The sequence below is a fragment of the Pistacia vera genome, unplaced genomic scaffold, assembly GCF_008641045.1.
Source record: "Pistacia vera cultivar Batoury unplaced genomic scaffold, PisVer_v2 Contig34, whole genome shotgun sequence".
NCBI classification, from domain to species: Eukaryota; Viridiplantae; Streptophyta; class Magnoliopsida; order Sapindales; family Anacardiaceae; genus Pistacia; species Pistacia vera.
In genome coordinates, this window is record NW_022196157.1 from 118,044 (window position 1) to 143,651 (window position 25,608).

Below are 25,608 nucleotides of genomic sequence, written 5' to 3' on the forward strand. Positions count from 1 at the left end.
ATTTGACAGTTCCATACGTTCTCGCAATAATTTTTCAACTGACGAAACAAGAGTTGTGGTAAAATTATCCGACTCCATATGACGCTCATGGAACCACCGTGACAATGTCCTCTGGATTACATAAAAAAGGGCAACTATTGGAAACTCTCTTTCTATTGACAACTTCGAATTTATGGACTCGGCTATATTCGTGGTCATGACATCAAAACTTCTTCTAGGAAAGTAAGCTCTACTCCATTACTCGAAACGAACATCATGCTTAAGATACTTAGCAATTCTATCATCCTTGATTTGGATTTGCCGGAAGTGCTCCTCGAACTCATCAACTTGATAAGTTTTTGCTGCCATATAGTATGTCTGAAGGAGGCCAGCACACTTAAACTTTTGTTTTATGTCCTCACGAAGGTGCCTTATACAGAATCGGTGATGTGCTTGAGGGTAAATAGTGGCAATCCCTTTCTTTATAGAGTTGTGTCTATCGGATGTTATACACAACTCGTCAATGTCAGGCATTATCGTACGTAATTGCTAAAAAAATCAAGTCCACAACTTGTCGTTCTCAAAGTCAACCACACACTATGCAACGGGATATGTGTGATTCTCGTTGTCCTGTGCAGTGGCCACCAACAATGTACCTCCATACTTTCCCGTAAAAAAGCAACTATCAACAGTCAACACCTTTCTCATGTTTACAAAACCCCTTATAGCAGAACCGTAAGCAACAAAAAAATATTTAAACTTCATATTCTTGTCCCACTTCAAAGCCGTCTTGCTATCTTGGTTTGTCAACTCGAGCATATAATGGTACGCTTCTAATACTGCATACCCATGCTACAGCGTGCCCCTCACAAAATCTTGTGCATGTTGTCTCCCTTTCCAGCATTTCCAATAACTAACAGCACATCCTAACTCTGTGCGCACAAGTCTCTAAATGTCTTTAGGAGATAGATCTTTCTCTTCAATGAACTGACTTTTGACAAATAGTCCAATAACATCAGCGGAGGCTTGTTGATGCTCACCTGAAATATGTCTTAAACCACATGTGTACTCACAGGTATATGTGCTAACAATAAATTTTCCAAACTCCGCCAACCTTCTACAATAAACCCGCCACTTGCACTTTCAGTCACGACATGCAACCGTCACAACTGATGAATTAGACTTTTTGGTGATGAACTCAAAATTACCTTTCACGTCAATAAGTTTTAGCTTCCTCACTACTTCCTCTTTGTTGTCAAATAAATACCTTATGCGTAACTCTGATCTATCCGTAAAAACATGAGCTGATTCACTACTACCTGCAATTGCCCCCTCTGAACTTGTATAAAGGATCATAGTGTTCTCTTCCTCACAAACTACACCTTCTGCATAATATGTATTTAAAGGAATCTCTATATCTATGGGAACATGTATGGGGTCCTCCTCCTCAACATTTTCATTCTGCCGCACATGACCAACCTCTTCTATAGTGTCCTCCTTACCACCCAAATCACCACTTACTCTTGATTTTTCAACTAAGAAATCAATGCCCTCGTAGTTCAAATTAAAACAAGCATTCTCTCCCCCAACTTCCTCGTTATCCCCTTCCTTTGAACCAACTTCCAACGGTTTATCTACAAAAGAAACCCTTAAAATCAGCCTCGAACCATTATCACCCATATCAAACATATATAACTTCACACATTCATCCAACTTTAATATAATAGGAGGTACCTTATAATGTTTAGGAACTCTGCTTAAAACATACTTCACAACTATATCACTATGTGAGCAACTTAAATCACCTATTCTAATTATTTCATCAATCAACTCATCAAAACTAACCTCTGTGCTCACAGCAATTGGTATAACTTCTTTGCTCTTCCCAATCCACTTCCAGCAACTTTCTTCCTCCGCCCACTCACCAAAATATTCAACACCCAAAACAACTTGTCTCATGTCTAATAATAGCCAAGTACCTATAATGCAAGAAAAAAAAATAGTATTAACTAATGTATTAAGGGTTGAAAGATTTTAAAAAGCATCTGCAGAATCGTTTGAGCGATTTAGTGTATCGCTTAAGCAATCTAGTATATTGTTTACTAGATCGCTTAAACGAGCCTGATCGCTTAAGTGATCTTCTGTCATTTACCTGATCGCTTAAGCGATCTATTGCCATACACCAGACTTATAGCAGATCGCTTAAGCGATCTGCTGTCATATACCAGACTTATAGCATATCACTTAAACGATCTTCTGCCATATACCTAATCGCTTAAGCGATCTACGATCTGCTGCATTATATCAAATATACCAGATCGCTTAAGTGATACACCAGATCGCTTAAGCGATCTATCATTTCCATAACACATTTTCAGTCATCTCCATCTACAATCGGTGTTACCACTCCCAGCTACCCACAATGCAATAAAATATTCAACAAATTTCACTCATTTTAACTTGCATTACATCAAACACAACCCAACAACCAAAACAACTAAATCAAAATTGTAACCCAAACCTAATCCATTATTAAATCTTTGTAAATCAAAATATAAAATGGAAAGGGAAGATACACATACCTGAACGAAATGTCAAGAGGAGGAGGAGAATCTGTGATGGAGAAGATGTTAATGGCAGGAAGAAGAAAACGTACATGAAGGAGGAAGAAGAAGATGTACAAAAAGAAGAAGATGTAGACGAAGCTTAGAAGAAACAACAATTAGGGGAGGGATGCGTTAACGGCAGGAGGAAGAAGAAGAAGGTATTTGGGTTTGTTTACAAGAATTTCAGCTCTTTGGGGACATATTGTAATTTTTAAAAGATTACACAATACTTCATTAATCTTAATTAACCACTAATCATGTTTAATTAACCTTAATCAATAATAAAGTTATTTACTTAACACTTTCAAACTACATGACTTTTTAATTAAATTTGAATTTGATTGGCCTTTTAATAAAAGGCTCCTTAAAGCTCTGTGGGGAAGAAGATTGCTCCACTCATTTATTTTTTTATTCTCGTTTTATTGATTTAATTAATAATTACAGTAAAAAATATTACCAATTTAATTACACATGTGAAGCCATTGACAAATGACAAGCCCAAAATCAAATCTTTCCCCAGCCCAACCAGTAGTCCGACCCGCTGAAGAAATTACTGAAATAGCCCTATGACTTTTCTGAATGCCTTGGCAGTCTTCTCTCTCTAAACCAAAACCCTGGGGTTTTGAACTTTCCATGAAGTGAACTAATCGCCGAACCTCAACTTCCTTTTGTTAATTACGTGTAAGTCCCCCGTACTTTTGGATATTTCACTTTAACCACTTCCCGTTTTCACAACGAGCAGTTGCCAGCTACTCTAGCCGGTAAGCAAACTCTATCTCTCTCTTCACTGCTGGTGATTATTTTCTTGCTTGATAATCGAATGATTTCGATTCAATTTTAGTACTTAATTATTTTTTTTAGGGTTTTTCGATAAAAAAAATGGGAAAACTCGGGAAGAAAGCAAGGAAGTTCGCCAAGAAGAATCTGCAGTCTGTGTTAAAAAGAAAGCGAAAGAATAAGTCTATGTTCAAGAAGAAAGCTTCTAAAAGTAAGGTTTTTTTTTTTTCTTTGTTATATTCATTTTTAATTAGTTCTAAGTTTTGGAACGTCTAATTAAATGCTAACGTGAACTTATAGTGCAATTTATTGTTAAAGTTCATTCTAGCTCGTTTGAAGTAGTGGATTAGTTCATGAGTATTTATTATAAAAAAATACAAGCTCTGGTTAAATTTGAGCTTGATTAAAGTAATTTATTGGTAATGTTGCTTGTAATTCGATTTGTGTAGAAGATGAGAGGGATGCAGCTGAAAACAAAGAAGAAGAGGCGCGAGAATTATCTAATAGAAGGTAAAATTTTGAAATTGCAACTACTCAATTATTTGACTTTCAATTTGTCTCTCCTTTTGTTTTGTTTTTATTTTTCTTTGATTATTGTATGTTGTTGTCATTGGAAATATGTATGTACCATGGCATGTGGTATGATTTCTTAGAAGAATTTATTTCAGAGTTGTATGTATTGGCCTTGAACCATTTATTTGAAAAATCTCAATTTTCTTTTCAGAAACCATGAAGGTATGGATATTGAGGACACATCCCTTGATGAAATATTTAGTGAAGACGATAGTGACGTCGACGGAGATGATTCAGGCAGTGATGGATATCTTTTAGAGGTTTGAAACCTATCATACATGAACTTGTTGTTAATGTTTTCTTTGATTCCTCTGGTATTAATCTTAATACTTTATGACCAGGACTCAAGTGATACATATGTAGCTGAAAGTCATCTGGAAGGTGAATACACTATTACTGCTTGTGCAACTTGTGTTTTAAAGTTTTCAGGCATCATCTATTTCTTCTTTTCCTTTGATCATCTTTTTGTTAAAATTTGTAAATTAATTCATATACAGAGAACGGAGCTGGTATGGAGTCATCTGTGCAGAACCAAGAAATTCTTTCAGAACTGGAGAGTAAAATGAAAAAATTGGAAAGACTGAAAAAAAAGGTAAGAGGATCAATCAAAATGTCAATTTTCTGGGGATGGACCTCAGATATATGATTGTTTATGAATTAAAACCAGGAGCCTTATTGTATTTAGAGTTTGCCTCAAGGTTTTGTGAATTAGGTGATTGATCTTGATAAGGTGTTTCTCCTTTTAATCTGAGTGTCCGCTTGCAGATATTTTCATTTATTTGATGAAGCAATTTTACTTGGAAAATTTCAGGATCCAGAATTTTCAAGGTTTTTGGAAAGTCATGATAGGGGTCTCAAATCATCCAGAAATGAAGATGCTGTAAGTTACTCAAGATGTTTTTTCTGTCTTGAGAATGATATCTCAATGAAATAACTGTCTGGACTGTGTATTACTTGTGTTCAAATGTGACTGTTTTTATAACTTTGTGGTATATATGTACTAGGTAGCTTTATCTTCAGATTTTCCGCATCTTTGAAAAGTATATTATCCTTGCAATGGATTTAACCACATTTTTGCAATTGTGAAGATTGATTTTTTTTTTTTTTTTTTTTTAATACTAAGAATTTGGTATTTAAATCCTCAGATTTAGTCTTGTTTATCTGAATTTGCTGGTTTTTCCATTAGTTTATTTTCATCGTATTTCCTGTATAACAGTATTCAGATGATGATGAGACAAGTAATGATGACATAAATTCAGTGGATGATGATGGCCCAAATTCACATAAGAACAAGCTCTTGACCAACTCTGTTGTTAATTCTTGGTGTAACCTAATTAAAGAGCAGCAGAGTGTGCCTGCCCTTATTAGTCTACTAAATGGGTATCGAGCTGCATGCCACTATGGAGCTGAATCAACTGGTGCCCTTGATGCCGGCTCCAGCTGTAGAATTCAAGAGAGTGAAACCTTTTGCAAGATATTGACATTTGTGCTTCATGAGGCTGATAATGTATTTCGTGGGATGCTGGGAATTTCATCCTCATCTAGCAAGAGGGGGACCATTTTGGAACTGAAGAATACTCCAAAATGGAAAACTCTGAGGCCACTTATCAAGTCTTATTTGAGAAGTACCATGTTCATGCTGAATCAGGCTACAGACTCTGAGATATTAGCTTTATCCTTAAGCAGGCTTAGAGCTTCTGTAGTATTTTTTGCTGCTTTTCCTCCTTTACTGCACAGACTCATCAAGGTATTTTTATTTGAAATTATGTATATTTATATTGTATTTTTGATCAAGTTTAGACATCTTATCAATATGTAACCAAGATGTTTGTATGAGTTATTTTGTATTTACACTGTTATTATAACCAGTTTTACTTTTTATATTATGGGGCTTTCACATTGGCACAGTACAGAAAATAGCAATATCTTGGAACTTGATTGTTTTGCAGTTTTATGAAATAGTTATATCCAGAATTTATATTGATATATTTTATCACAATTAAATTTTATGCTATTTGAGCTCATTTCTTGCTTTTTGAATTGAATGCAGATTGGGGTTCATCTGTGGGCAACTGGTGAAGGGATTTTATCATCTCACTCCTTTCTTCTCTTACAAGATGTGTCTTCTGTGTTTAGTTCAGATTTCTTCGATATTTGCTTAATTAAAATGTTCAAAGCCTTCATTGGTCACTGCAAATTTGTGGAGCCAGCTCTATTCAAACACATACAATTTCTAAGGAACTCTTTTGTTGAGCTGTGCTCTCAAGATCTGCAGAAATCATCAAGCAAGGCAATGATTTCCATCCAGAAAATGTCTAGGATACTGCAGTTAGGTCTACAAACAAAGAAGAAGGTGTGCAGATGCACTGTGCATGTTTTACATAATTTCCCTGTTTTGTCGAATTCAGAGTTTATTCAGTTGCTGATTAGATTTGGTGTTGATAGAAATTAGTTTATTTTGAATTTTGATAATGGAGAGGAATGCTTTCATCATTTTTTGTTTTTATTGCTTATAAACAGGAAGCAGTGAAGAAGATATGCAGTTGGCAGTTTACTAACTGCATTGATCTCTGGGTTACCTATATATCACATAATGTGCACGATTATGATCTTCAGCCGTTGATTTATATTATCATTCAGATTATAAATGGAGTGGCTGTACTTTTTCCAGGACCAAGATATCTGCCTTTAAGACGCAAATGTGTTGAGTGGTTAAATCATCTCTCTAGTGCTAGTGGAATTTTCATCCCTGTCACTTCATTGGTGTTGGATCTTTTGGGATATAAAATAGGAAAGGAGGGTGGGAAGCCTGGGAAGGACTTCAACTTTTCATCTGCAGTGAAGGTCAGGAAATAGTAATGTTATGTTGAAATTTAAGTTCTATTTTACTGCCCAATTTCTTTATGTGGTTCATGCACATCTAATTGAAACCATTGTGTTATTATTCTCTTTCTGTTCTGATTATGTGTTTCATTGATCATCTATTGTTCCTTGAAACCTATACACTGTCTAGCAAAATATCTCCTGTATTTTGGGTAAAACTAATGTTTGATATTTATGGTGCAGTTGCCAAAACATTTGCTGAAATCCCGAAACTTCCAAGAAGAGTGTGTTTTTACTGCCATTGAACTGCTTTCAGTGCACTTTGCTCAGTGGAGTTACAACATTTCTTTTCCTGAGCTGGCAACTATTCCACTCATTCGTCTAAGGAAGTTTCACGAAAAAACTGCTATTGAGAGTTTCCGGCGAGTTGTGAAACGCTTTGTTGATATGGTATGAATTCTTATGAATGAATTTAGTGTTTTCTTATACCACTACCCTGGCAAGAATTCATTAGAAGAACATCTAGTTACAAAAACAGCCTACCTGTTTGCTACTGTCTTGCTCCCAATTGATAATTCTAGAAATGCAATGTGAGGTACTTAAGAAAGGAAAGGAATGAAATATCATGTTGAGCTGAAAGCCCCGTGGCATGGACTGTTGAGCTCCAAATATCTAGGCTTTCCCGAAATGATTTTGATGGTGAACCCAAGCTGTGTAAACTATCTTGACAAGTGTAGAAAAGCTTGAGTTTTTAGTTTCCTCTATAGCATGTTTTGCTGGTTGTTCTAAATCTTATGATCATATTGCTTATTGAATAGAAAATTGATATTTCATTACATGACGAGCTTACTACTGATTATGGGAACATTTTTTTGTGAAATTTTTTCTGGCAATGTTAGGTGGAGCAGAACATTGAATTTGTGCGAAAGAAGAGAGAGGAGGTGGCATTTTCACCGAAAGATCAGCAGTCCGTTGAAACATTTCTTCAGGTTTGTTTGTGTTAACAATATATTTTGGGATTCGATAAATCTAACAGGCTTATCTGACATTGATGAATTTTCCATGCCAGCTTGAGAAGCAAAGTGGCAATGCCCCATTTACACAATATTACAAAAGTGTCATGGAAAGGGCTGCTTCTGGGAGTCTTATTTTGAATGGAAAGATAAGGTACAACCCACCTTACCTATTTTGTACTTTGATTATTCCTAGTAGAAACCTTTGATATTCTCTCTTCGCTGCATTTTGCAGTAATTACAGTTGTAACAATTTTGCCGCAGTTTCCTTGAGCAGAAGAAATCAAAAAGGAAAAGAGGACAACAATCAACTGTCACCATAGATGCTAGCTAGTGCCAATGGTGAAGAGCAGCCGGAGAAAAAAAATAAGGTAGACCCCTCGTTCAATGACAAAAGAAGAGATAGAAATCGAGGCAGAATTGAAAAGCTTGAAGGTTAATGCCTTCCTACCATCAAATTTTGATGCCATGTGATGTGAAAGTAAGAAGGTTGAGATGTTTCTTTGGTGGCAATTTCTTAAAGCAACTGTATTGCATGATGTAATGCTCATTTAGGCTTGTGGAAGTTATTCTGATTATGAAATACATATGCAAAAGGGAAAAATTTTGTTTACGATATTAGAAAAGGGAAATTAAATTTTGGAACACCATATTGTCAACTTATGTATTGTTGATCTCTGAGTAGAGGTGGATGAATTTTATTTTATTTTTNTGCGATGTATCAGGTCGCATAAGCCTCCCTTACCGTTTGGACAATCCAAGCAGTCGGGATCACGAGCACATCGTGGACCAGTACATTGTGGCGTATATTTCTTCTTATCGTCGTCAGATTCAGTTCCATATTCAGATATTTCAAATTCAGGTCGCTTTAGAGTAGATTGTATGCAATTACACAGGCGAAAATCGCTGCAATATCCGCTTTCTGGACATTCAGATTTACAGTCTTCGTCACGATGGCAGCTACCGGCTTCAACTCCAAGTCCTGCCAACCAATGATTCACCTGCCAAATACACACAAAAAATTTAATTCAAATCTTTAATCCAATAATAAACTTTTATTTTTTGAGATAGAGAAAAAACTTACCAGAAACATTGTTGAAAGGATGATTAAGAAAGATGCTGAGAGAGAAGTATAAGCCTTCTGATTCATATTTGAAAACCAAAACCAAGAGATTTTTCCAAGTTTTAATTGAAGTTGGATATGTAATGTGTAATTTAGCTACACTTTTATAAGGGGGAAAAAAATAATGAATCTAATGTTGCTGAAGATGCATATTACCTTAGCATTTTTGAAAGATTATGAACATTAAATTCCATTAATAAAGAATCAAAGATTACTATTATGCCTAAAAAAATACACTGATGTCAGTTTAACAAGTGCCTGAAAGATAAAGTGTACTAGCTATCAAGCTCATACCACCTTAAAGATATTTTATACCAACCTTATCTCATTTTAAGATGAGGATGTGCTCTTTATGTGCCAAGACAACTTATAAAAGTACTTATTACATTGACCTTAAAAGTGTATAAATGGTCACATCTCTTCGTAAAAAGGGAGGCTGAGACATATGAGAGTTAGGCACATGAGAGCTTATTTTTCTCTGTAAACAAAGTATTTCTTCATCTTTGTACGTCTTACATGCAATATTATGGAAATAGTCAGAGAATAATAAAATAATAGTGGATGTAGGATTCACTTTAAGCATCCGAACCGCTATAAAAATCCCTCGTGTCTATCTATTAATTATGTGCAATCATATATAATCTCAGCACCATTTCCAAATCTCATGAATCTATTAGTGTAATTTCTAAGACTCTCTTAACACTTTGTACGTGCAAGTCGTTGGTATTAAAATCAAACATCAACAATTACCATCTATATAGAAAATTTCTAATTTTCTATAAAGAAGCTGATATTGAAATATGGAAACCCATAATAATAACAAATACAAATTTTGGGTTTATTTCATATATTTCTTATGGGGTCGTTTAATCTTAAGTGCACTCAAAGCTTTCGGAAACTATAAGAAAAAAAACCTTATAATTATTATAAAATAAACTCTTAGGACACGAGATTTTTTATGATATCCGATAAGAGGTGTATAAAATAAATCCTAAAAATATTTATAAGGCCTATTACAAATGCTAATACGATAATAAACCTTCATTTAATATTTTTTTCTGTTATGGCTGTTTTCGACCAGATCGCTTCTAGCCAGATCCATGGCGATCTGGTTAGAAACGATCAAATCGACGCACAGTTGGCCATATCCGACTGGTCTTGCGCCTTTCAGACCACTTCCGACTACAACCGACGGTCGATAATCGTTTGGGTGACTGAAGGTATTTTGTTAAATTTTAAACTTTTATTGTAGCTGTGATGTGTCAACCAAATTCTCAAAAAGTAACAATCTAAAATAAAATAATATTTAAAAAAAAAAAAAACAACCAAATTCTCAAAAAGGAACAATCTAAAATAAAATAATATTTCAAAAAAAAAAAGACAATTTAGTAAAAGGGTCTCTCATAATTAGTTTATTCCTCACAGCCAAACATATTAATTATTTATAACTACCAATCTAACTAAACATGTACTGTATTATAAAACATTCCTTATTTAATTTTCAAGTTAATCTATCTCAACGGTAATCTTATCTTTTCAGTAATATAGTGAACCAAATTGCCCTTTTAATTTAATATTTTTTTCTAAGTACATTTGCATGTATTCCAATCCCATATGGAGAAAGGGAAATTGTCTGGGAGGGGGGGCCTGGGGGTGTCCACAAAAGAAACAACCCACATGTTCTTCTTCCATTATAACGAGATCAAAAAGGCAACTTGTTTCTTCAATCCATGTGTAGATAAGACTAGGGGTGTTCAAAAGAACCGGTTGGAATCAGAATTAGTGGGTACCCTAGGTTTGGTTCCAGTTTCTACCCAGAACCAATCATCAATGGGTAGGTTTCGGTTCCAAATTTTTGGAACCGTTACTATGCGGTTCCGGTTCCGGTTCTTATAGTTAGGAATCGAAACCGGAATCAGGAACCAGGAACCGAGACTAATATAAAATAAAATTAAAGATTATGGGGGTTAATAAAAACTTTTGTAGAAAAAGTCATGTGAATACATTTATATTTATATTTAATAACATTTAAAGTAAGGTAATTTGACTTTTGAGAATCTACCTTTACAAAGTAATGGAGTTTGTAATTTTGAATTTATAATTTGTAATTTTATTTTTGTTAATAAGTGCCAGGTAGGGGGTATTATAAGTTTTAAGTTTTTTTTTTTGCCATTTTAAAAACTTTTGAGGGGTCATATAATTTTACAGGATACCCAGAACTGGAACCGAAAACCGTTGTTACAAGTTCTGGTTCTGGGTATTAGGAACCAGAACTGTCGGTTCGGTTCTGGTTCCAAATTTCAAGGAATCGTCGGTTCCGATTCCGGGTCTTTCAAAAAGTGTAGGGTACCCGGAACCGAACACCCCTAGATAAGACACCTTGAGGATTTCGTTTATGGGCGGCCATTAATTTTTATTTGTACCATATTATTTCATTCATTACTACAGTTACCTAGGTTTGGTTCCAGTTTCTACCCCGCCATCATCCATGGGTGGTTTCGGTCCAAATTTTTGGAACCGTACTATGCGGTTCCGGTTCCGGTTCTAGTTAGGAACCGAAACCGAATCAAGAACCAGGAACCGAGACTAATATAAAATAAAATTAAAGATTAGGGGGGTTATAAAAACTTTTGTAGAAAAAGTCATGTGAATACATTTATATTATATTTCATAAATTTAAAGTAAGTTAATTTGACTTTTGAGAATCTACCTTTACAAAGTAATGGAGTTTGTAATTTTGAATACATTTATATTAATTTCATAACATTTAAAGTAAGTTAATTTGACTTTTGAGAATCTACCTTTACAAAGTAATGGAGTTTGTAATTTTGAATTTATAATTGTGTATTTTATTTTGTTAATAAGTGCCAGGGGGGGGGTATTTATAAGTTTTTAAGGGTTTTTTTGCCATTTTAAAAACTTTTGAGGGGTCATGAATTTTACAGGATACCCAGAACTGGAACGAAACCGTTTTACAGGTTCTGGTTTGGGTATCTAGGAACCAGAACCGTCGGTTCGGTTCTGGTTCCAAATTTCAAGGAATCGTCGGTTCCGATTGGTTCCGTTCTTTCAAAAGTGTAGGGTACCCGGAACCGAACACCCCTAGATAAACACCTTGAGGATTTCGTTTATGGGCGGCCATTAATTTTATTTTTTTGTACCTATATTTCAATTTCATTACTACAGTTACGGTCAAATGTTTGCCAGAAAAAGATTTTATATTAATATCGGATAAACTTTCAGTGGTCACTTTATTAGGAGTTGAGATAAATCAAAATCAAGACCCCTTGAGTTAATACATTAAATAACTTTAATTACAACACTCAAACCTAGTGGCGGTTAAAATTATAATTAATAAAAACTTATGTCCTACAGATTTTTATGAGTAATATTATGTACAAAGATTATTCGTATGATTAAAAAAAAAATTAACTATAATATATTAAAAGAGGTTTTTATTAGAAATATTAAAAAGATTGTCTTGCACTCGGAATAAATAAATTGCAATAAACATTATAGCTTAATATTAACGTGTTGTCCAAGTATTCGTGCTGTCCAAGTATCCGTGTTGTCCAAGTATTATGTTTCACTTGATGAATCTCCGATTGAATATTATTTTTAAATAAATATGCTATAATTATCAGAATAATAACATAACATGTACTAATTAGTAATTATGACAATGAACCCGAAATTGTATTTCTTTATCTTAATAGTTAATTAATTTAATAATGAATAATTATTGCATTGCATCAGACTAATACATAACCTGTCTCAGATCTCAAATTCAAGTTATTGAAATGAATTATACAAAAAGCAATTACATTAAAAAAAAAGACACAATCAATTTGGATAACGTTAATGCAATATTTTATTCATTCTTAAATACTATTTCCGACCCAAACAATTGTTCGATGACATCTTTTCACTCGTTTACTTTTAAAATATTATTTTATTATCTAAATTTATATTCCGACAATAAACAAATAGTAAATTTGATCAAAACTGTTATAACTTTTGAAGAAGAGAGGTTGATGAGTTTTTTTATGGTGGAATATTGGATTTTAATGGTTAAAATTAATCAAAATTTGACTTAGGATGGACAATTATGTAAACCCTAATAGCTCGATTATCGGTGATAGACGTGGTCAATAGGAGCAGGTTTGAGAGATTTTGTTGAGTAATGAATGATAATTGAAGAAGATAATAATGGTGGTGTAGCATCGCAATTATGCCCGAATCAAAACAAAATATCAATTTTGAGTAATAAAGTGGTATTTTTATATCATGTGGATGAGAAAATATCATTAAACTATTATTTTGATGAGAAAAGTAGTATACTCAATTGTTTTTGACATAGAACCTTTTAGAGGTAATTATTTAATGTGTTTATATGAATATTGTTCCAAATAAATTGTCTCTTAAAAGGTACAATTTAAATACACTTTCTAGAAAGAGACCTAAAATTATTTTTTAGTAGAAGTTTCTATTATCTTTTGAAAATAGTTTATTTTATTTAAATAATAAACATTAAAACTCCCATTTTTTGTTTAAATGAAAAAAAGCCTTGTAACTATTGTTTAGGAAATTTTATTAAATATATATTTTTTCCTTTATAAAAATATATTGCAAAACCACTGTTTAGAAACATTTTATTAAAAAATAGTTTATATATTTTTTGAAAAATAGTTTCTTTTGTTTAATTAAACTATCTTTAATTAAATATAAAACCCTCTTATTACTAATTAAAACACTTTTGAATTACTAAAAGTGTTTTTGTTATTGCTAGGCAGCTAGCCCAGCTGACTCCGCCACATCAGAAGCCACTCGAAAATCAAAACATACGACGTCGTTATACGATGCTTTTACTAGTTCTCCATTTTCCACGCTTCTCCACAGCGCGTTGTGCTATTCTCATACATCGAACGGACTGTTTTTGAAACGTGCATCAATGCGAGTGGAGAAAGAAATTTCCTAAATCACCATCTTTGTAGTTTGTAGCAACAGAAGGACACGTATGTCATTAGAACAAAAAGCAAGGGCAGATCTAGAAATTAAAAATTAAATACCCATATAAAAGTTCACAAACCCTATCATTTCTCATACTTTCACCTTTCTGCTTCTCCAGTCTCTTTCTCTCACTTGCGGCTAGGGTTTTAGTAGCGCTCTCTCTTCAGGTCTAATTTTAATCTTATTTTTCTATGATTGTTAATTATTTGTTGATTAGTGTTCATATCTATTAATTTATGAATCGAGTTTCATTTATTAGTTTTTAAGTTTCTGTATCTGCGAAATGATTTGTTTTTTTCTGTTATTTTGATCGGATGATTTATATCGATATGAGATCCATTAAGAATTGAATTCTAGTTATTGTTTTTGTTTTAATCCGGTTGGTTTTGTGTTAGATTAAGTGTACTGATGGTGTGAATTCTCCGAATTTGAGATCTGTAAAGATGTTTTGTGTTGCGGTTCGAAATTGAAAGTTTACTTTTTGTGTTTAGTCGATTTGATTTCTAATTGTTGATTTATAATTCTTGTTTGGCTAATATATCTTCTTTGCTTGAGATTTTGAACAAACATAGATTTGTGTTTTTAGTTGTACTTTATTCTGATTGGTTTTCGCTATGAATTTTGTGCTCTTTTACTTTTAGAATTTATAAATATAATTTCCGAACAGATCGGATTATCTGGTAATTTATGGTGATTTCTTTATTCCTGGGTTCGTATGTAATTATGTGCATCTTAGGCTAGAGATGTTTCTTTATAATGCTTGTATATGTATTTAATTAGATGTTATGGCTTGTCCTTAAAATAAAGGTGAATTTTTAGTTATATTTATTGTTTTCCAATGGTTCTAGATGTGTTTGTTAATTTTTCTAACTTGGATCTCTTACTTGTGCGCAGATTGAAGCCAATTCTTCATCATGGGTAAGGAGAAGGTTCACATCAACATTGTGGTCATCGGCCATGTCGACTCTGGGAAGTCAACAACCACTGGTCACTTGATCTACAAGCTTGGTGGTATTGACAAGCGTGTGATTGAGAGGTTTGAGAAGGAAGCTGCTGAGATGAACAAGAGATCATTCAAGTACGCCTGGGTGCTTGACAAGCTTAAGGCTGAGCGTGAGCGTGGTATTACTATTGATATTGCCTTGTGGAAGTTTGAGACCACAAAGTATTACTGCACTGTCATTGATGCCCCTGGACATCGTGATTTTATTAAGAACATGATTACTGGTACTTCCCAGGCTGACTGTGCTGTCCTTATTATTGACTCTACCACTGGTGGTTTTGAGGCTGGTATCTCTAAGGATGGGCAGACTCGCGAGCATGCTCTTCTTGCCTTCACTCTTGGTGTGAGGCAAATGATTTGCTGCTGTAACAAGGTATAGTCGAAATTTTACACCATTCTTTCCAGATTTTCTTATGTATTATTGTTGCTTTTTCTATAAATTGGTATGTGCTGTTGTTTATCCAAACAGATGGATGCCACCACTCCCAAGTACTCAAAGGCAAGGTATGATGAAATTGTGAAGGAAGTTTCATCCTACTTGAAGAAGGTTGGTTACAACCCTGACAAGATTCCTTTTGTCCCCATCTCTGGATTTGAGGGTGACAACATGATTGAAAGGTCCACCAACCTTGACTGGTACAAGGGTCCAACGCTTCTTGAGGCCCTTGACCAGATTAATGAGCCCAAGAGGCCATCGGACAAGCCCCTTCGGCTTCCACTTCAGGACGTCTACAAGATTGGTGGTATTGGAACCGTACCTGTGGGTCGTGTTGAAACTGGTCTCCTCAAGCCTGGTATGGTTGTCACATTCGGTCCAACTGGATTGACCACTGAAGTTAAGTCAGTTGAGATGCACCATGAGGCCCTCCAAGAGGCTCTTCCAGGTGATAATGTTGGATTCAATGTTAAGAATGTTGCTGTTAAGGATCTCAAGCGTGGTTATGTTGCATCAAACTCCAAGGATGATCCCGCAAAGGGGGCAGCCAACTTCACATCCCAAGTTATCATCATGAACCACCCTGGGCAGATTGGAAATGGATATGCCCCAGTTCTTGATTGCCACACCTCCCACATTGCTGTGAAGTTCTCTGAGATCTTGACCAAGATTGACAGACGTTCTGGTAAGGAGCTAGAGAAGGAGCCCAAATTCTTGAAGAATGGTGATTCCGGTATGGTTAAGATGGTTCCTACCAAGCCCATGGTGGTTGAAACTTTCTCTGAGTACCCCCCACTTGGTCGTTTCGCTGTGAGGGACATGCGCCAGACTGTTGCTGTTGGAGTCATTAAGAGTGTGGATAAGAAGGATCCCAGTGGAGCTAAGGTGACCAAATCTGCTGCAAAGAAGAAGTGAACCGTGCAGGTTGCAGTGTCTGCAGGAGAGGGCTATCAGCGTTGTTATAATAAAGACTGGGTTCTTGTTAGGAGTCCAGAAGTGGTATGTTTAGGTGTTAATTTTGATGGTTATAGTTTTAAGTCATCACCTTGGCGGCGGGGATGCTGTTCGCAGAACTGGGTTCTTGACCGACGGTGGCGAGATTCTTGTCTGGAGTCATTTTGAGTCTGTTTTTAATTTTGGTCTGTTTGTCTTGTTGAACACGATATTTTCTATTTCATAAGCAGCTCAGGAGTTTTAGGTTTTGCCTGAGCTCCTCAGATGTTGTTATCAACTTTCCATTATTAATGTCTAGTTTGCGTTCTTAAATTTATGAGCCGTATAATTTATAGTTTCTGTTTCTGATGGTGCAATTATTAGTAATCATCTTTTTACTAAATATTGTCAATTTATAACTGCTATCCTGGAACGGAATATCAATTACTATTCTGCTTGTTGATTTAAGTTCTTTTAATAGTTCGAGGTATTTTTCTTTTTCTTTCGTGTGCAAATAACTCACTCGAGAATATATTAATGAATTCAAGAATATCTCAACAATGTAATGATGTATGTAAAGTGTAAACTCAAGGAGTTATAAGAATTTAACTACATACTTCGTTATTACTACAGCATTATTATTATTTTTTAAAGAATGTTTTATAAAATAAAAACAAAAAGTTTTATTTTTATGATTATGATTCTGGAATGTCGCATATTCCATGAAAACACAAATTTCCCAGAAATAAAGACCTGCTTTTCTAAAGCAAAAAATGCATATTCTAATATATTTTTTAAAATTTTAAAATAAAATTAGGCTTAACATTTTCTAAATCCTATTTTCTAATTACATATGGACTTCAAAACATAGCCAGCAAAATAATCCATGAAATTGTAGCCAAATATTATTACAACTAGCAAAACCTCATTTGACCAAAATTTCCAGGAAATTCTGGCCTTCTAGCCTTCATATAATAAATGAACTTTTGAATCAAAACCACTAAAGTTGGTGTATCTCTTATCAAAAGGCAATTGTTTAAACACCCCCAAAGGCTCAAGCTGACCCGAGGCTTGTGTAAATACCTTACAGATTTTTAAAAGCCGATTCTTGAGTTGATTTTTGAGGGGTCAGTCTCGCCAACAAGGCCTTGTTCTGACAGTGCTCTGCATCAACAAAGTAGAACTTCCCATTGGCTTTAAATGTCACGAAAGGCCTTTGGGTCTCTGGTGGTCGAATATCAGCAAACTTAATAGTCTGTGGCGTATATGTTGCCAACCATGTCAACATCTCCACCTCAAAGCTATCTGAACCTGGCTGCCACTTCAGTTTGTGAATGTAGGGGCTCACAAACCAGTGAAGGGCAGCAGTGGTAGTAGCACTGAGAAATATCACGGATGACGCCACTGCACCCTTCAAGATTACGTTCATACCTGGAGATGTCATGAAGGTTATGACTGGGCCTAGAGATACGGAGAGACAGCAGGTTGAAAGAGAGAGAAGCTTCACTTTCTTGATGGTTGATGAAATTGGACCATAATAAACAACACCAGAGTCCTTTTCATCCTCCACACCCTCTGCCCCTCGACGTGGTCCAATGCTGATCCTGCTGTCGTCAGTTGCAGCTGAATTTTGAGAAGCCCATCTTCTCTGAGCAGCTGCAAGGTGGATGGGAGAGTAGAAACTGGATGTGGCCTTCGGGGAGTGTGACCTTGTTACAAGTGTACTAAGATGATAACCTGAAACCATGAAAAATTATTAAGAACAACAAAATAGGCCAACAAGTGTTTGCATCTTACAATCATCACCTCGGGTCAAAGAACTAAAAAAGTCATGATTAAATTAGAGGTGTACTCCAGAGGTCTGAATTTAGGATCAGTTTTATATAGGAGAAATATGGTTGTCAAGGATGACACCCATTGCAGTAGTTACTACCACGGAATTTAGGATCAGTTTTATTTGCAAGAGAAGCAACAAGAAAAGTATTCATTTGTGTTTGGCCACTCACTGAAGATCCTCCAAAACTACAACAGCAAACGCAATCACAGAGCTAAAATTTCTACTCAAAGACATAAGAATGAATTGTGTTTGGCCACTCATTGAAGATCCTCTAAACTACAACAGCAAATGCAATCACAGAGCTCAAATTTCTACTGAAAGACATAAGAATTAAGGCTAGGAAGGATATGCATCTCACTCGGCATCTTATGACCATAACATTAAACTGCACAATGTCATACAGGATCTTCTTATCAAGTAAAAGGCACAAACTAGAAAATTTTTATCACAGAAAAAACTGAAAAATCATGAAAATCAGTAACTCTAGATGAACAAATAAAGAATAAATGCCTAGGTCGTTCATTAGAAGATACAAAACAAAAGATCATCTAATTTACTTTGACAAAATAGAATACTATGAAGGCAATTTAAGAAATTCCACTAGACAAAGTATTACTCATTTGTTCAATCCAACTTTTTCAGATATAGTTGAAAGAAAAAAAGTAGCCAACACAACATGAATTTTCCGTTTTCCCCATCTAAGAGGCTAAGGCTGTTGAGAAGTGAACTCCAAGTTGCTGACATGAAGACGACTTGAGTATGACAAAAAACAGAATCGACCAGAACCACCAAAAATATGCTCACAAGCTTATAACATTGTGTAAAACGATTGATTCTCAACTCTTTTGTCCTTGAAATTGCATTCTTCATAAAACATCCATCATAATGAGAAATAGATCACGCAAAGCCATTTGTAGATCCCACAATTATGAACTCATATGAATGGGATGCTTTGAAATGTGATTTCTACAAGCACAGCAATGGTATGCAGATCCATATTCTAAAACCATACCAGAAAGATTGAACAATATTTAACAGGGATAGGAAACAAGATCAAGACCAAGTCTAAAGTAGAAGGACTATTAGATATATGCTATATTCATTATTATTATTTAGGAAGTTAAAAACAAGAAATTCCCCAACCCTTTAAATTGAGTCTCACCCTACAATTTCCGAGAACCAGGTCATTCGTGATATTTTGGCAGATAGATGGCCATGAGGTCGGGATGATTTACAATAAAGCCAAATTTTTTTACTTAGCAAATGGAGTTTAAGAAAAAACCAGCAATACAAGATCGACAAACAAGGTGCCAAAAAATCTCCTGACAGCCATAAATATAAGACAACAGAACAGATAAAGAAACCCTACCACTGTTATATTGTGAACCCCGGCATGGCGTAATTTTATTTTTATTTAAACACAATACACAGAACGCAAGTTCATCAACAATAAATCTTCTTAATTACCTAATTCCGGGAAAAAAAATCATGAATTTGTAAAGTATACGCTGTGAAATCTTTAAATATAACTATCAGATCTTTTTCTTATTCCCTTTACATAACGCAAAATAACAAATAATGAAACAGAGACTTAACTGAAAATGAGGAGTTTAAATCGAAGTAGAGAGATGAATAGAACCTGAATGGAAGCTCCTTGATGAGAGACGTTTGCATTCTGATCGTAGCAAGTGAAGAAGAGCTGCTCTTGCCATTTCTCTCAACTCCAGTCACAGAACTTGCGTACACTCGAAATTGCCAGGGTTTTGCATTTATCGGTTATTTATTCGGCCCCTGAAAAATACTCAAATAAAAAATCACCCATGATTTTTAAGGGGTTATTTTGATACTTTTACAAGACTTAGCGACTTTTTCCCACCTAAATAATGGCTTAATGACCCCATTTCACCGACCGATTTTTAAAATGTCATTTTACTATCCAAATTTATATTTTAACGACAAATAGAGAGCAAACACGGTTCAGGCTGTTGGGGCTTTTGAAGATGGGAGACTGATGAGTCTTTCGGGGGTAGAATGTTGGATTTTGGTGGTTGAAATTGATCGAAATTTGACTTGGAGTGGCAACTGCGCAAACCTTAATCGCTCAATTATCAACGATTGACAGGATCGACATAAGTAAGGTTTGAAGGGTTTTGATGAGTGATGATTGGGGAAGAGAATGGTGGTGGTGTATGACAATGCAAAAATCGAAAACAGAACATAAATCTTGATAGTAAAGTGGTATTTTAAAAGTCTAAAGGTAAAAAAATGTCATTAAGCCATTATTTGAGTGGAAAAAAGTCATTTACTCACTTTTATAATATAGGTGAATGATAATGTTAAGGTGGTACATGATACTTTTCAAAAATGTGGGTTCTTTTTGTGTTTTTTACTATCTCTCCTTCAAGCTCAGTTATCTGTATTGCCCTTCAAGTAACAAAGGGCATTTTGGTCTGGTGGTAAAATTCTTGCTGATGGTGCGAGAGGTCTTGGGTTTAGTTCTCGGAATACCACTGTTTCTTATTTTATTTTAATAATTTTTTTGTGATTAAGCCAAGTAGGCCCATATACCTTGAAAAAAAAAAAAAAAAAAAACCAGTTTGTCTTTATAGCTGAACGGTCAAAGCAAAATGTTGTACAAGGGAAGAACCAGTCTCCCTTCCTCATATTTTTTTAACTTGTTATAATATTATATAACTCTACGTTACAGTATTTCTCCTCACCAAGCACTTTAATTTCTATCTTCTTCTCCTCTTCAATGGATCATCAACAACACAACAACAATCTTCAACACCTTCAAGAATTAGACGACTCAGATCAGGACGACGCCGTTTCTCTCTGTGATCTCCAAATTGATCACCCTCACAATGAACAAGATCAATCATCACCCACTGCTCCCCGTGACTCCTTCGACTTCTCTTTCACCTTTAATACTCCTAGTCCTATCAACAACACTAACCAAACCGACGTCGCTTCAAACGACAACGTTAACAACAACTCCTCTATTATTGGTATGATCGGACCTCTTAATCCATTTGATGATCTCTACGACGTCAACCGTGACAAGATCAACAAGTTACAACTTCATTCGGTGAAATCGAAGTCTTCTCGGGAACCGGAAACTGGGAGTTACCGGTTGAATCATTCGAGTAGTTCATCTCGAAAGCATATGGTTTTTATTGGATATGGATTGGCCAAAATTCCAACTAAAATGGAGCTGAGTGATATAAAGAAGAGGCAAAATAGTAGGAGAAACCCGTCTCCCATGTTCCCGGCTGTGACTGCTCACGGTGGTGTTAATGTAGGAGAACCGGCGGCAGCTGGAAGGAAACATCATCGGGTTCTCATTGCCAACTTGTTGGCTAAGGCGACGGCGTTCACTTGTGTTTTGCCGCCCTTTGTGAGCTAGGTTGCATGCATGCATGGCTTGGTTGATGATGGGCGTTGACTGGTTAATTTTTGTGAATATCAATCCAATGGATTATTAAAAACTAATTTTTAATTGTTCTTTCAAAGTTCTTGATCCATCATGTGTCTCTTTATGTTACGCTGATTATTAAATAAATAAAATGTTTTTGCATTATTTATTGGATTATTGTGTTTTTAACTACTTACCACAATAATATATTTTCAATTAGTTCATATTAATAAGATTGCGCTAATGATTAACTCAATTCTAATTCTGTATGTCTAAGAAGAATTTTTTTTTTTTTAATTTTTAAGACTGGGGTGTCCAAACTAGCTTACACGCACCTTAACTAATCTCTTAGGACCTTAGAACTACCGATCGGATAAGAGCTCCAGTGGTTATCCCTATAGCAACTGAGAAATGACTCGAACTCATAACCGCTTGAATAATACACTCAAGAGTCCTTATTAAACTCTCGGCCATCCAGAGGTAGTTCTAAGAATAAAAGTTGATTCGAGTATAGAGAATTAAAAAAAAAAATTAATTATTTGGTAAGAAAAACATAAAAGAGCTTTATAATTTTAATAAATTACGCAAAAAAAAAAGGTTTTAATTTTAATCATCAAATTATAGTTAGTGTTTATTGCTGTTAAATTTATAAGGTGTTGAGGTTGTGATTCATTCAAACTAATATTTTATTCTAAATAGGTTTTTATTAAATATTGTATAATTTTGGACTCTTATATTTGCATTCTATATAAGAGTCACATTTAGAATGTCATTTAATATAATTTACAGTTAAGTTCTCTTCATTCTTTTATTTATGATTAATATTATTTGGATGGACAATATCACAAATTAATATCAATAAATTTGGCCGTTTTGAAAATAATTTTTCTTTTCTTTTCTCCAAAATAATTTATTCCATTCCATGTGGGCATTAGCTAATTGAACTCGTATTCAGCCGGCTAGCCACACGATTAACAATTTTGGAATCACATGTTGACTTGAAGCTTTCACTCACTTATAGGGAAAATGAACAAATTAGGAGCACCAATCCACATAATATTTAAATTCCATTTTAGTAATTGACGCGGAACCGATGCCTGTATATTTAGTTCATATATCAACACAATACTTTCAGTGTAAGTTAATGTGTTTGGAAAATGACAAATTTAAATAATTTTAAGGAGGTGCGTGTAAACTGGTCTAAACAATTTCAATTATAAAAAAGAAAGTTAAATAATTTTTCAATGCATTTTATCAATATTAGAGGAATACCATTACCTACAACACGCGCGACATTGAAGTGTTACAATAGTTTATATATCAACGTCAATACGTATATAACATTGATCTATGGTGAGAGCACTGGAACCGTGCCCTAATGTTAAGCTTAGCGCCGGTGAAGAGAGGTTTTCCAATGGTGATGGTTTGGCCGAGTAGGATTTGTGGTAGATGTGACTCGTAGAATTTGTTTCCCGTGTAATATTATCCATCAAAAATTTATGTTATAAGTTTTATATCGTACGTACTGTGTAATATACCATTATTCTAAGATGTATATAATCCAAAATGTATACCTTTAAAATATGTATATCGTCACATAATTTAACATTTTAAACTTAAATTATATAACACTATAAATTTGGTTAATTATTTGTTGATAAGTGTTATATCTGTTAATTTATTAACGAGTTTCTTTATTAGTTTTTATTTTTTCTGTATCTGCGAATGATTGTTTTTTTTTCTGTTATTTGATCGGATGATTATTCGATGAGAGATCCATTAGAATTGAATTCTAGTTATTGTTTTTTTTTTAATCCGGTTTGGTTTTGTGTTAGATTAAGTGTACTGATGGGTGAATTCTCCGAATTTGAGATCTGTAAAGATGTTTTGTGTGCGGTTCGAAATTGAAAGTTTACTTTTGTGTTTAGTCGATTTGATTTCTAATTGTTGATTTATAATTCTTGTTTGGCTTATATCTTCTTTGCTTGAGATTTTGAACAAACATAGATTTGTGTTTTTAGTTGTACTTTATTCTGATTGGTTTTCGCTATGAATTTTGTGCTCTTTTACTTTTAGAATTATAAATTAATTTCCGAACAGATCGGATTATCTGGTAATTATTGTGATTTCTGTATTCCTGGTTTCGTATGAATTATGTGCATTTTAGGCTAGAGATGTTTCTTATAATGCTTGTATATTGATTTAATTAGATGTTTGGTTTGTCCTTAAAATACAGGTGATTTTAGTAATATTATTGTTTTCCAATGGTTCTAGATTGTTTGTTATTTTTCTAACTTGGATCTCTTACTTGTGCGCAGATTTAAGCCAATTCTTCATCATGGTTAAGGAGAAGGTTCACATCAACATTGGTCATCGCCATGTCGACTCTGGAAGTCAACAACCACTGGTCACTTGATCTACAAGCTTGGTGGTATTGACAGCGTGTGATTGAGAGGTTTGAGAAGGAGCTGCTGAGATGAACAAAGATCATTCAAGTACGCCTGGTGCTTGACAAGCTTAAGGCTGAGCGTGAGCGTGGTATTACTATTGATATTGCCTTGTGGAAGTTTAGACACAAAGTACTACTGACTGTCATTGATGCCCCTGGACATCGTGACTTTATTAAGACATGATTACTGGTACTTCCCAGCTGACTGTGCTGTCCTTATTATTGACTCTACCACTGGTGGTTTTGAGGCTGGTATCTCTAAGGATGGGCAGACTCGCGAGCATGCTCTTCTTGCCTTCCTTTGGTGTGAGGCAATGATTTGCTGCTGTACACAAGGTATAGTCGAAATTTTACACCATTCTTTCCAGATTTTCTTATGTATTATTGTTGCTTTTTCATAAATTGGTATGTGCTGTTGTTTATCCAAACAGATGGATGCCACCACTCCAAGTACTCAAAGGCAAGGTATGATGAAATTGTGAAGGAAGTTCATCCTACTTGAAGAAGGTTGGTTACAACCCTGACAAGATTCCTTTTGTCCCCATCTCTGGATTTGGGGTGACAACATGATTGAAAGGTCCACCAACCTGACTGTTACAAGGGTCCAACGCTTCTTGAGCCCTTGACCAGATTAATGAGCCCAGAGGCCATCGGACAAGCCCCTTCGGCTTCCACTTCAGGACGTCTACAAGATGGGTGGTATTGGAACCGTACCTGTGGTCGTGTTGAAACTGGTCTCCTCAAGCCTGGTATGGTTGTCACATTCGGTCCAACTGGTGACACTGAAGTTAAGTCAGTTGAGATGCACCATGAGGCCCTCCAAGAGGCTCTTCCAGGTGATATTGTTGGATTCAATGTTAAGAATGTTGCTGTTAAGGATCTCAAGCGTGGTTATGTTGCATCAAACTCCAAGGATGATCCGCAAAGGGGGCAGCCAACTTCACATCCCAAGTTATCACATGAACCACCCTGGGCAGATTGGAAATGGATATGCCCCAGTTCTTGATTGCCACACCTCCCCCATTGCTGTGAAGTTCTCTGAGATCTTGACCAGATTGACAGACGTTCTGGTAAGGATCAGAGAAGGACCCAAATTCTTGAAGAATGGTGATTCCGGTATGGTTAGATGGTTCCTACCAAGCCCATGTGGGTTGAAACTTTCTCTGAGTACCCCCCACTTGGTCGTTTCGCTGTGAGGACATGCGCCAGACTGTTGCTGTTGGAGTCATTAAGAGTGTGGATAAGAAGGATCCCAGTGGATAAGGTGACCAAATCTTGCAAAGAAGAAGTGAACCGTGCAGTTGCAGTGTCTGCAGGAGAGGGCTATCACGTTTTTATAATAAAGACTGGGTCTTGTTAGGAGTCCAGAAGTGGATGTTTTAGGTGTTATTTGATGGTTATTTTAAGTCCACACCTTGGCGGCGGGGATGCTTTCGCAGAACTGGGTTCTTGACCGACGTGGCGAGATTCTTGTCTGGAGTCATTTTGAGTCTGTTTTTAATTTTGGTCTGTTTGTCTTGTTGAACTCGATTTTTCTATTTCATAAGCAGCTCAGGAGTTTTGGTTTTGCCTGACTCCTCAGATGTTTTTATCAACTTTCATTATTATGTCTAGTTTGCGTTCTTAAATTA

The 25,608-nt window shown here is 35.3% G+C and overlaps 3 protein-coding genes and 1 pseudogene across 5 annotated transcripts; 3 read left to right on the forward strand and 1 right to left on the reverse strand.

Moving 5' to 3' along the window:
* Positions 1 to 3,210: 3,210 nt before the first annotated feature.
* On the forward strand, positions 3,211 to 8,477 carry LOC116138224 (nucleolar complex protein 2 homolog). 3 transcript variants are annotated; one of them, XM_031423941.1, is made up of 14 exons: positions 3,211 to 3,346; positions 3,447 to 3,573; positions 3,812 to 3,872; positions 4,087 to 4,195; positions 4,277 to 4,316; positions 4,433 to 4,527; positions 4,747 to 4,815; positions 5,152 to 5,682; positions 5,986 to 6,288; positions 6,456 to 6,779; positions 7,002 to 7,208; positions 7,658 to 7,747; positions 7,828 to 7,925; positions 8,007 to 8,477. In XM_031423941.1, the coding sequence occupies exons 2-14, from the start codon at positions 3,465 to 3,467 to the stop codon at positions 8,092 to 8,094; spliced, it is 2,124 nt and encodes a 707-aa protein (XP_031279801.1). In that variant the 5' UTR covers positions 3,211 to 3,346; positions 3,447 to 3,464; the 3' UTR covers positions 8,095 to 8,477. The 3 variants fall into 3 exon arrangements, with proteins under 3 accessions (XP_031279801.1, XP_031279804.1, XP_031279802.1); XM_031423944.1 differs by having other exon boundaries at positions 8,036 to 8,477; XM_031423942.1 differs by having other exon boundaries at positions 3,815 to 3,872.
* A 5,472-nt stretch (positions 8,478 to 13,949) lies between these two features.
* Positions 13,950 to 16,636, forward strand: LOC116138226 (elongation factor 1-alpha-like). The gene is made up of 3 exons (XM_031423947.1): positions 13,950 to 14,071; positions 14,799 to 15,280; positions 15,377 to 16,636. The coding sequence occupies exons 2-3, from the start codon at positions 14,819 to 14,821 to the stop codon at positions 16,256 to 16,258; spliced, it is 1,344 nt and encodes a 447-aa protein (XP_031279807.1). The 5' UTR covers positions 13,950 to 14,071; positions 14,799 to 14,818; the 3' UTR covers positions 16,259 to 16,636.
* A 520-nt stretch (positions 16,637 to 17,156) lies between these two features.
* Positions 17,157 to 18,264, reverse strand: LOC116138250. Its single transcript, XM_031423965.1, has 2 exons — positions 18,210 to 18,264; positions 17,157 to 18,013 (listed from the first exon to the last, which is right to left on the reverse strand). Exons 1-2 carry the CDS (start codon positions 18,262 to 18,264, stop codon positions 17,361 to 17,363), a joined length of 708 nt encoding a protein of 235 aa, XP_031279825.1. The 3' UTR covers positions 17,157 to 17,360.
* A 5,602-nt stretch (positions 18,265 to 23,866) lies between these two features.
* Positions 23,867 to 25,240, forward strand: LOC116138229 (annotated as a pseudogene).
* Positions 25,241 to 25,608: the final 368 nt, after the last annotated feature.